The 11,413-nt window shown below is 54.5% G+C and overlaps 1 protein-coding gene across 5 annotated transcripts in view; it reads right to left on the bottom strand.

Moving 5' to 3' along the window:
- The window catches only part of PIGL (phosphatidylinositol glycan anchor biosynthesis class L), a 65,652-nt gene that overhangs the window by 20,585 nt on the left and 33,654 nt on the right, over positions 1 to 11,413 (bottom strand). For all 5 annotated transcript variants that reach the window (XM_082602820.1, XM_082602823.1, XM_082602822.1 and 2 more), the window contains exon 3: positions 2,387 to 2,477. In XM_082602820.1, the coding sequence (XP_082458946.1) occupies positions 2,387 to 2,477 (91 nt within the window). The remainder of the gene's footprint in view (positions 1 to 2,386; positions 2,478 to 11,413) is intronic.

Raw genomic sequence — 11,413 nt, 5'->3', positions numbered from 1 at the left:
GTGTCAGCGCTGGTTACTGATAACACATTGTGGGCTCGGGGGTATGTATGTCCTTTCTGCTCAATTTTGCTGCGAACCTAAAACTGCTCTAAAAAATATACTGTATTATAAAAAGGTCACCCCAGAACTCAGGTACCCTGTTCTGAGCCCACCCTTCCCCGCAGCTCAGTGTGGGCCCTGTGTCCACTCCCACCTCTGACGCTAGCTGCCCCCGCCCCTCAGGCATGTTGCAGCATGTCACCCTGGGAGTGATGTCAACTTTCAGTGTCTTGGTCTCCTCATCTGTGAGATGGGAAGAGTGAGGCCTGCCCGCCTTTCCTCTCTGGGTCGAGGTAAAGGTCAAGTGAATCCACGTGGGAGTGTAGGACCTGGACAGCAGTCAAGGCCGAGTGTCCGCTGCCCTCAGGTGGAGGTGATGCCGGGGCCGGGCTGTCACTGGTGAGCTGGGGCACACTTCCTGGTCTGGGGACTTGGGGCCACTGCACTTCGGCTCCATCACTTCTGAAATTCTTCAAGGTCTTGTTTCTTCTTCATCCTATACCTTCTGATAAGCCCCCTCTCTTCCTGCTTCGAGGAGGGCTGAGCTGATCTGTTTCTAGCCCTAGACTCGTGCAGGTTAGGACCTGACAGCAGTGGCGTCTGCGGTTCTTTGCAGAACTCCATCCACCTTCCCCGCTAAACTGCAGAAATCTCTGGGCAAATGAAGTCTTACCCAGACCCCAGTAAACAAGAGGGAACAGTGGGGCTGCTTTCGCTTCTCGAAGATAGTGGCTCACAAGACATGGTCTGTACTTTACAGGATAAACAGCAGCTCATGTCACAGGTGCAGGACACACGACAAATACTGTCCCAAAGAGGGCTGAAGAAGTCAGGGAAAGCTTCTTGGAGAAGGCGGTCTTAATCCGGGCCTGGACCACAAATCACTTTTCTGGGACACAAACTTGGGAGGCTCTTCTGAGAGCAGGAAAGGCACGCAGAGCGTCTGTGCCCTGAAGCTCCTCCCTGGATGTTCAGGGCCACGGCTGCAACATGGTCTAAACAACAACCCGGCCCCTCAGTAAGGACCAACCCTGTTCATCACTGAAGAGGACCGAAGGAAGGTCCAGGTTGGAGACGGCCAAGTTCACAAAGATGGGAGTTTATCCTACAAGCAGGAGTTAGTGGGAAACCAGCCGTTCCCGTGCACCGAAGCGGGGGAGGGGAGAGTTTGGGGACTGGCCCTGGGGAAGCCGGGGTGCCGAGGGCCACTGTGGCCCACCTCACAGGCCCCACCCTGTACCCCAGACCAGCCCGGAGGACCAGCTCTGCCCCCCTGCCAGGCTTGGGGCCCTGAGAGGTTCTGAGCGTGGCCTGGGGGGTGGCGGGCAAGAGGACCCAGGCCAGGCAGCAGGCCCGGGCCGTGAACCCTCCAGCTGTCACCCTCAGACCCTGTGGGAAGTACAGCCGGGAGGGGTGAGCCTGCGGCTCTGGGTGACCATATTGCCAGCCAGAACAAAGAGGGAAGCCAGCGCAGAGCCCTGCACCTCCGCCTTGTGGGGGTCAGAACCAGCCAGTTAGCTGCCCCTTTGGCCCATGTGGACGAAGTTCCTGCTGCATTTCTGTCATTAGAGCTCAAAGACGGTCTAATATATCCACGAAAATCTGCTCTTAACAGAGGTCTAACAAATCCGTTCACCTGGAGAATTCATCACCGATAAAAGCTTAACAGCAGGGATCATCTTTGAACGAGGCTTAATCAAAACTTAAAGCAAGTGGCTGGGCCTTTAAATGGTAGGATTTAGGTATTAACTCGTGAAGCGTTAGCGTTCTTAGTTTAGAGGTGGACACCTTCTTGGAGCCTTAAGATCGACCGCTGGCGGGGCCCGGGCCGGCGGGGCCTGAGAGTCCAGGTGGGTGTTCCTGAGCCGTCCGCCTCTGCAGGTGAATTGAATGCCCACTAGAGCTCTAATCGTGACCAGAGTGTTCTCCCCGCAGGGGCTGTGAATTTATCCTCGCAATTTCTGGAGTGAGGACTCCAGGCTTAAAATCCTAGCTTCACACTTGGTGACCCCGGGCAGCTGCTGGGCCTCTGGGGTCCTCAACTTCCTCAGTGTAAGGTGAGCATTATAACAACACTTACCTCCAAAGTTACAATGATACCTTAAAACGAAAACGCTTGGTAGAAAGCTCTGTGCCAGCGGGTCGTGGCACAGGCTCGGGGGTCCTGAGGTTTCAGGTGGCAGCACAGGGGTGGGAGTGGGTGGGTGAAGAGGGCGCACTTTGGAAGAATCTCTGCCTCTGTCTGAGCGCTGGGATTTCAATTACTCAGGAAAGGTGTGTGTGTTCCTCGGTGGGTTTCAGACAGATGCAGCTGGGCCTCTGCTTGGAGCGGAAGGCATCCCCTTACCAGGTTGATGCGGCGGGCCTCTACATGCCGGAGGAGGACGTCGGCCACCCGTTCCGTGTCCCACCGCACGCCGGGGTCATCTGGGAAATCCCTGGAAGGAAGAAGCACAACCTGGAAACCGTTTCTAACCCGGTACAGGCTTCCCCCAGGGGCTCCGGTAGGTGTGGGGGGCAGGGGGGAGGCAGCGGCATCCAGACGAAACACGACTCGCTCTGGGGGCTTTGGCTCGTGGCCGGGGGAGGGAGCAGACATCAGCGAGACACGGCTCTGTCCATGAGCTGGGGACAGGTGTGGTACCCACGAGCTCGGACGCAGGGCAGAGGGACACGTGTCTTTGTAAGAGTCAGAGGAACGGCGCGTTGATAAAAGTACGGAGTTGCTTCATTTAATCTCAGACAGGTGTGAAGGAGCCTTGACGGATGAAGTTAAGTAGCCTGTTGGTTGCAAGGTTGTTAGGGATGGATTTGACCCAGGTTTTCTGACTGTAGAGCAGAGAGGTTTCAGCCCTGGGGAGCACCACAGCCCCATCCCCCCGGGCACCCTCAGGGGCAGAGGCCTCTGCAGGTGACTCCAAGCCTTATTGCTCCCTCCCCCTGCCACCTGCTGATCTGAGGCCAAGGCTGTGATCTGCCTTCAGTTTGAAGATATTATTCACAGTCTTATAAATAGGTGGCCACCTCTGCCGGCTCAGGTCCCGGCAACACCCACCTGCTACTGGGAGGACATGGGCCTCTCCGCTCCCCACCTGGCAGGTGGCTGTCACCTCTCCATGGACAAGGGCCATTAACGGACCCACTTAGGACTTTGGTCAAAGGAGAGTCGCTGAAGGTTTTTCAGTAGGAAAAGGGCATGAACCTCAGCACTAGATAACGCAGCTACTTCCTGTGCTTCCTTGGCTACCTCTTCCACACCCTCGGGAGCCGCCTGCAGAGCTGGCTTCAGGCTTTTCAGAGCACTGTCCTGCCAGCCGTTCCCCGCGGGTCCCCTAATGCTCCTGCTGCGACAGGACAGACAGCTCAGCTGGGGGGACTGGACAGGGAGAAAGGGAGAGGGAGGAACCAGGACAAAGTCCTGCCTTGTTCCCTGGGAGGGAGCTGAATATGGGATGGAGAACGCGGCCTGCTGAGCTCCAGAGCAAGCGAGACAGGAAGATACCCTGGAGTGCGACAGCTGCACACATGCCCCGGCTGGGAGGCCCCCGTAACGGGGTCGAGGTGCCCTTTTGGAAACTGGATTTACCGATCATAGTCACATGGACGGAAAAGCAGTGCGAGAGGAAGGGTAGGATGGCTGTTGGCTAAGCCTAGTTCTTGGGCCTGAAGTGCTGAAATGGTAGCCCCCGAGTGGGGAGCTCACTGCCGCCTTCTGGGCACCTCAGAAGGGAAAGGCTACAGAGTAAAATCAGAAAAGGAAGAGACACATAGGGCAGAGTCCGGGGGCATTCTAAAGGCGGGTGGTCTGTTGTCCTCTCCCTGTGGAGTCTGGGCGCTATTTTCCCAGCACTGACATGTCACAGTACACACGGAACATCGCCGCCAACCGGGGGTGGGGGGGGCGCTCACGCAAGCTTTGTGGTCAGAGTTCTTATCGGGGCTCCATCACTTAGACAGGATTCATTGGTTGCTGACCGGCTGCCCAGGTGGTTGATCTCAGCCTCCAGGTGAGCTTGGCACTGCGTGACCCACAGCCCCACCCGAAGCTCCAATGTGGTGCCCCCCCCAAACAAAGGCACTGCCATCAGGTATGCCAGAGGTTACTTCCCAGAAGCCAAGCGCAAAGGCCAGACCTCTTTTTGGACATGGCCAAATTCTTTACTATGAACTTCCTTGCATTTAGGAACCTTACTGAACTTTTCTACCAACTATGGCTTGGACGGCCCCACTTCGCACCTAATTAGTGCAACATTCTGCTAATTTCCATTGTTTTGTGTGTCTCTCTACCTGTAGTCAAGTATGAGAACAGACCTGTGTCTCACCTATGTCTCATGTGGTACTTTGCACAATTCAAGTCAACCCAGTTTCTGTAAATAAGCAACAACAATAAATGAGCTCTGCCGTGTGCCAGGCGCCGACCGCACTGGGGAGCTTAAGTGGTGGCTGAGCCACAGGCAGATGTACCTGCCTGCCTTTAGGGGTTGGAACATACAAGTAAGAGCTTTGGAAGATAGCAGTTTTATAAAACAGATGAGGGACAAAAAAAAAAAAAGAAAAAAAAATACATGAATTACAGAGGGGAGCAAGGCATCCCAATGGGACCACTTCCCCTCAAGGCAGGAAAATATAAAATTTGATACTGGGAAACTTCAAACAGAGAAATGTAGAAAAAGTGACTCCTTTGAGACCAACTACGTGAGTTGTCTTCTTCCTAAAGTTCAACCCTAATCAACTCGAGGCTTGGGTCCAAGTAATAACTTCTGCAATAGTTCCTTTCTTCTCTGATGGATTAACAATTCCGCCTTAGATAAACATGCTGGCAGAGGTGTAAACACAAGTGTGAGTCAGCCGTTGGACCCCTCCTTAAGGGAGAGCTGGTGAATGGCCTTTGCCCTGTTTTCATTTGTGCTGTCCTGCTTCTTGCTGGCCGGAGTTGGCGGAGGGTGACTGGAGTTGAAGCAGCCATCTTGGTGCGTGAAGTAGCCTTAGGTACGAAAGCCAGACACAGCAGAGTCGCCACAGAGAAGGAGCCCTGGCCCTTCACACCAGGCCCAGACGGTGCAACTCCTATCACAGTTATTGTAGTTATTGTGGGTTTTCTGTGATTTACTGCATAACCAGATCCTGATTTATATACGCCAGAATTTTGTAAAGCCTCCATTTTATTGATTATTTAGGTTGCTTCCAATTTTTATTATTGAAATAAGGTGGTAACTAGCATCCTAATACATAACTGTTTGTATGCATCTCTCAATATTTCCTTGGGGTAAAATCATAGAGACGTACCTTCGGGGTCAAAGGTGAAGTGAGGAGAACCTGGGTAGATCTCCCTCTGAGGAACCATGTTAAGAGGAGGAGGTGAAGAGACTTCCCTGGCGGTCCAGGGGTTAAGACTCTGTGCTTCCACTGCAGGGTTCAACCCCTGGTTGGGGAACCAAGATCCCACATGCTGTGTGGCATGGCCAAAAATAAATAAACAAATAAAACAGTATAAAAAAATTTTTAAAAAAGAGGAGGAGGTGGAAAGCATGTTAACTCACAAGGAACAGCATCACGGAGAGAGAGCCGTGCCCTTCACAGGCTGGAAGGAAAGACTAACAGGGACTCTTAACTCTTATCAAGAGCTCCTTTCTTTCTAAACAACTCAGGTGTTTTGTACCTACTTGCTTATCCCTCAGAGCTCCCTGAAAAGGCCAGTTCATTTACATTCTTTGACAGCTGGAGAGAGCGGGTTGGAAGGGAATGAGTTACACGTGGAGCAGGCGCCACGGCTGGCTGAGTGGGGCTGTAAGGGAACACGTGTGTTGTCAGGACCCCAATTTCATCTTGTTAACCAACCCTTCTCCTGGGAAATCACGTGGATGTAATTCAAAGCCAATAGGAAAGCAGAGGTCAAGCCCTAATAGTAGTCAGCCTTCATATTTAAGGAACATCTGGACTCGCCCTCCTACCTGAGGCAAATGTGATGGGTTTGCTTCAGCAGCTGACAGGAATTCTGCAGCTGCTCATTCCTTCCCCCGAACCCAGATCTGAGCAGGCCTACGGCGAACTATTGAGAGGTCCTAGAAACTTCCTTTAATTATTAGCAAGCTCCTTCTTGGCTTTTATTGCAATTTTAATAAAAAGAGTATGGAAATACCTCAGACGCATCTATGCCTGGGTAGCTCTGCTAAGATGTAAAGCTGAGTAACCCTTTCTGGCTGAGACAGAGGATATGGTGGGCTGAAAACAAGTTTCTGGCCAGGTTTGGCCAAGTAGAGCAGAGATGACACCTCTGAAGACCTGAGGACAAGGACAAGCAGGGATTGCACCAGGCGCCCTTACCCGATGCGCCTTCTCCTTCCAGGAGAATTCCTGCCTACGGAGCCCTTCAGCCCAGAAATGGTCAAGCTGAAGCTGCTCTGAAAGGTCTGGCAAGTCACAATCAAGAGGCCCGCGGTCCCTCCCGCTCCTCACTCTAAATCTCTAGTCAATCAGGTGATGTTTCCTGATTAAGAAGCCAGCCGTGGAGAACCAGGAATGGGGGTGGAATTTCCAAGGTCGTTTACAGAGGAAGCCTGGAGACTACTTAAAACATTAAAAAGGCCTAGGAAAGATTGTTTAAAGAAAACAGGCATTTTACAAAGCAAGAAATGCAAGCTGCCAGCATATATTCTTTAGATTCTCAGAAAGAGTCAAAACAAATGCAAAATGAAAGCAGGACATGGTGTGAAGGAGGGCTCACAGGAAAGGGCGCGATTGTCCCCCCTCGAGCTTAAATGGCTGCACCTGTGTGCGAGGGCAGTTTGGCTACGTGCGATTATTCGTGCTCTTTGACCTTATCTTTCTAGAAATTGACTCTAAGGAAATAATCAGCCTAAAAGTCAAAGTCCAATCAGGCAGAGACACCACTTTCACTGCAATTACAGGGGGAAAGAGGCTGGCAGTTCTGTTGTTCTGCCACCAGGGAGCAATTTCTCTAACTTCCTGAATTGTGGTTTATGAAAAATGCTAAAGATAACACAGAGTTTTAGGGCATGTTCAAAGTAAAAGCAAAGAAACTCAGATACACCCAAGGAAAGGAATGTTAAAGCAAAACCAAAAAAAAAAAAAGAACTCCAGTTACTAAACTTTAATTTTGCTCCTGACTTAAGAATGAGACTCATATGAAAGAGGAAATCTATGTAGAGGAATTGAATTTTGAAAACAGCCTGTGAGAGAACTTCCAAATAAAGGGCTCTGGGTGTGTTCAAGTGGCCAGGTATCCTGGCCTGGGCTCCCCAGAAAGCAGGGCCGGGACGAAGGCCTATTGGGAGGTGTGACCCGAGAGCAGGAGGGAAGCCGCACGGGGAGGGGAGGCGGTGCTGAGTTGCGGGCTGGCTGCGGGGGCCCGCGGGCTGCAGGACTGCGTAGAAGGCAGGCATCTCAGAATCGTGCATCTGTCCGGGAGGAGAAAGAGGCAGGTACTGATCTCCGGGGGCGGGGGTCGGGGGTCGGGGTGGTCAGCTCTCCAGTACTTTAGGGCTGAGCACGCGTGGCGGACTCCGCGCAGGGGCAGGGCTGGCCCGGGTGACGGGCCGTCGGCCTCCTGGCCGCGGGGAGGCGTCGTGGGTGGTGCCGGCACGCACCGCGCAGGGCACGGCAGGGCGGGGCTCCCGGAGGGGGGGGTCGCTGCACGTTTACCCGTGGGGGCTGCGCATGCAGTCGGAGCCAAGCGCGGGCGCCAACGCGGGTACAGACCCGGGGAGGCGGGGGAAGGGGCTCGGCTGCTGGTGGGGAGGAGGGTCTGTGGGCCGGCGGGGGCCGCAGAAGCGCGGGGAGCGCCTCGTGAGGACGCGGCCCTGCGACCCCGAGCGGGCAGGACGCGCGACCCGACACAGCCGAGGAAGCGGCCCTCCCCGGGGTGCAGTTAGCAAGCGCGGTGTTAATTCCGCTGGAAAATGCCCCAAACCTAGCCCTGCCCTAGACCTTCGCGCTCGGCCTGTGAGGGTCATAGAATAAAGTTTGTTTTCCTGCCGGCGGAGCAGCCTCGGACTCCGACCTGCTCTGCTCTTTCTAGTGACTTGCCCGGGCCCAATGGGGGCATCGTCCCGGGAGGGGGCGAAGGGGGCGGTGGGCCCTCCTCCTCCCCCCTCCCTCCTTCCCCCGGGGAGACGGGCTAGCCGGTGGGGACCCCGGCGTGGGACACGGGCCGGGGACTGATCACCGCGCCCCGTCGGCGCCGCGCACGCCCTTATTTGGTCCTGTGGCTCCTCTGCCCGCCTCCTCCCCAGCCTCCCTCCGGCACATTTCTAAACCCCGGGGCTTCCTCTGTCATCCAGGCGGGCAAAGGCCATCTGAGTTCAACGCTAACCCGAGGCGGGCGGGCGGAGTGCTGGCAGATCACCTGGGCCCGGGCGCCGGGCCTCGGGCTGCAGGAGCCGCGCCCAGGCCAACACGGGTCCGGGACCGCTGGGTGCGCCCGAGACCCCGGGGGACCCGCCGGGCTGGGGCTGGTGCGGGGACCTTGGGAAGCGGGCGGGCGGCTGCGGGGCGTCCCTTGTTCGCCAGGGACCAGCCGAAGAGGAGTAGAGAGGAATAGAAACCGGGGGAAGAGGAGGAGGGGGAGAAAGGAAAGGAGAGAGAGAGAGAAGTGAAATAGACCAGCCTGTGTCTGTGAAGTGTCCGCTCTGACAGGGGCCCCTCCTTAAGCAATTTAAGAGCCCAGACAACGACCAGATGTCCGAGGAGACCCTCATCCACATAGGCTCCCCACCCTAACCGTACAATGGATTTTCCTTTCTCAAGGACAAAAAGCAAATCATGACTGTTAGGTATACCTGTAGCTCTCCTTTCTCTGAAAGATGCGTTTTATGTTAGTATCACAACAAAGTGTGCAAAGCTTGCAATGTGGGAAATTCTTTTCCAAAAATTGCTAATTTATTAGCTGCCTTACGTGGCAACTGAAAAACAGAACCTGCTCACTGAACTCCCTTCAGAGGTCACAGGGTTCTGCTGGAGAGGCCCAGGCCTGTGTCCGGACTCCTCCCCTCTCCCCACCAGACACACAAGGGCTCCCCTGAGCAGAGGCTGTGTAATAATGTTCTCAGAACAGAGAAGGAAGGGCCGTAGCCTAAACTTTTGATGGGTCTCTCAATCTTCTGGTGCCTGAAATGTCTGCCTCATTCCTTTTTCTAAAAAAGCCAAATTTAGGGTTATGTCAGAGAAGGGGTTCATCCCTGATTTTGGCAAGCACCTGAGACGCTGTCACATGCCAAGAAACAAGAGCAGACATGTAGAAAACAAAACAAAACTAAACAAAAAAACAGACATAAAGCCGGGGTGCAGAGTCCCCCGGGCCACTTGGCCTGCTCACCAGGACACCCTGGAGTCCCAAGGGGTGGGGTAGGAGGGCTGAACCAGGGAGCCAGGGCAGCTTAGGATGAAAGGAAACCTTAACTTGTAGTTTCCACTGGGCTGCAAGGCACTGTGGGTGCAGGAGGATCAGACCAGTGCTCAAATAGCAAAATCCAGGACGAACGGCACTGTCAGAAACAGCCAAACACGTTGCTACGGGGGATCCGAGAGGAAAATCTAAGGTTGCACAGTGTGGATAAAAACGGCTTCTGTGGAGGTGGAGGCGTCTGTGCTGGGGTGGGAGGAACAGGCCTCCCGGCAGGGGCCAGAGTTCCAGTAAGAGGAGGAGAGCAGAGCCACGGTGTGCAGGCTGAGTACGGGGCTGTGGCTGAGACCACAAGTCTAGTCTCGCTGGGCAGGGGGCACCCGTCCCCGTATAGAGACTGTCGTACAGGGAGGAGCACAGGGAGGTTCCTGCAGGGCAGTGGGCAGATCAGGTTTGCATTAGCAAATCAACCTGGGAACAGTGAGGGACGGACTGGGGGAGTGGAGCACAGCTAGGCATCGGCAGGGTCCAGTTCAAAGACGTGGCCGTGCGGATGGAAGAGAGCAAGGCGCCAAGAGCTCTTATGGAAGGAGACTTTGCCAGATTTAGCAGCTGATTGGATGGTTCATACCATCATGAACAAGGAAGGACACGGCATCGAAGGTGATTCCAGCATCACACATGAGGGCTCCACGTTTAGAAACACTGCCTTCCTTACAGTCAGATGCCATCACTTTATTTAGTCATCACTTGGTGTGACGATCCAGAGTGCCAGGATGGGCACTGAAATGGGTGGTACCCAACTATAGAGAGCTCATCCAAATGGTGCTTACTTTTTTGGGTTCGTTTTAAGATCATCAGAATTACAACAGCATGTTTAAAAAAATAATTCTCATGAAGAAGCTGTAGCCATGGAGAAACTCTCCGGGAATAGCCTCAAGGGAACAAGCACCAGAACTGTAGCTTGGCGAGCTCTTGAGTCGGGATGGGGGAAGAGGATCGGGTCTGGTGGAGCAAAGACAGCGCAGAGCTGTCAACGGGACCAGCGCCGCGCAGGGCTTGAGGAAGAAAAGGCCGCTGGATTTCAGCCCTTGAGAGACCATGGCTGGCCCTGGAAGCAGTGCCCATGAAGAGGGGCAGGCAGTGCAGAAGGACGGGGTCAGTGGGTGGTGAGAAAGCAGCACCAAGAGCTTCAAGAAGTTTGGAAGGAAGTGAGAAGGGAGGCCTGCAGGACCCGGAGTCGAACCCGGAGTCTGCGGAAGGGTTTATATAGCCCTGAGGATGTCTGAGGATGTGGCAAACAAGTCAGCTGACTTGGTAGAGAGTAAAGCTGCCTGGTGAGGGCAAAAGGAGAGACGGAGGTAAATCCTGGGCAACGTGTGGCTGCAGGGGATGGACGTACCACACAGGGAGCAGGGCTACGGGCTTGCGCGGGGCTAACGGTTCCCGCTCCGTTGGCTGCTGTGAGGGTGAAATGAGATAATACCTGACAGACACTTAGGACAGAGCCCGTCCTGTAGTCAGGGTCCAATAAAGGGTCATCTCTTGACCTGATTCTTGATTGGAAGGGAACCTGATGCCAAGGAAGGAAATGGGTGATGGGGGGTCAGGCCACAAAGAAGTGTGGTCCACGGCAGACAGCCCACGTGATTAGATCACAGATGTGAGGGAGAAGAGCCAGGCTCATGTGACCTGACTATCATCGGCCCAGCAGCGGGCCTTCAAAGGTTTCTGTGGATTCAACCTACGTTTTGGGAGGGTGTCAGCAAGGGGACGTCTCTGCAGAACCCTGGATGCAGACGGTGGGGTAGAAAGATGGAGACTAAATGGAGACACACGGCTGGAGGGCCGAGCAGAAGCAGAAGCAGGGGGAAACTGAGAGGACCCAGGCACCCGCCACGGTGACCACATGGGACGGTGGTGCCAGCAGCAGAGGTGACGTTTCATACTGCCCGGAAGAGGCCTGAGAGGAGGCTGAGGAAGGTCTGCAGTGAAGGAGCTGGCGGGACAGGG

The sequence above is a fragment of the Mesoplodon mirus genome (assembly GCF_964341445.2).
Source record: "Mesoplodon mirus genome assembly, chromosome: 18".
NCBI classification, from domain to species: Eukaryota; Metazoa; Chordata; class Mammalia; order Artiodactyla; family Ziphiidae; genus Mesoplodon; species Mesoplodon mirus.
This window is presented reverse-complemented; position numbering and strand designations above follow the sequence as displayed.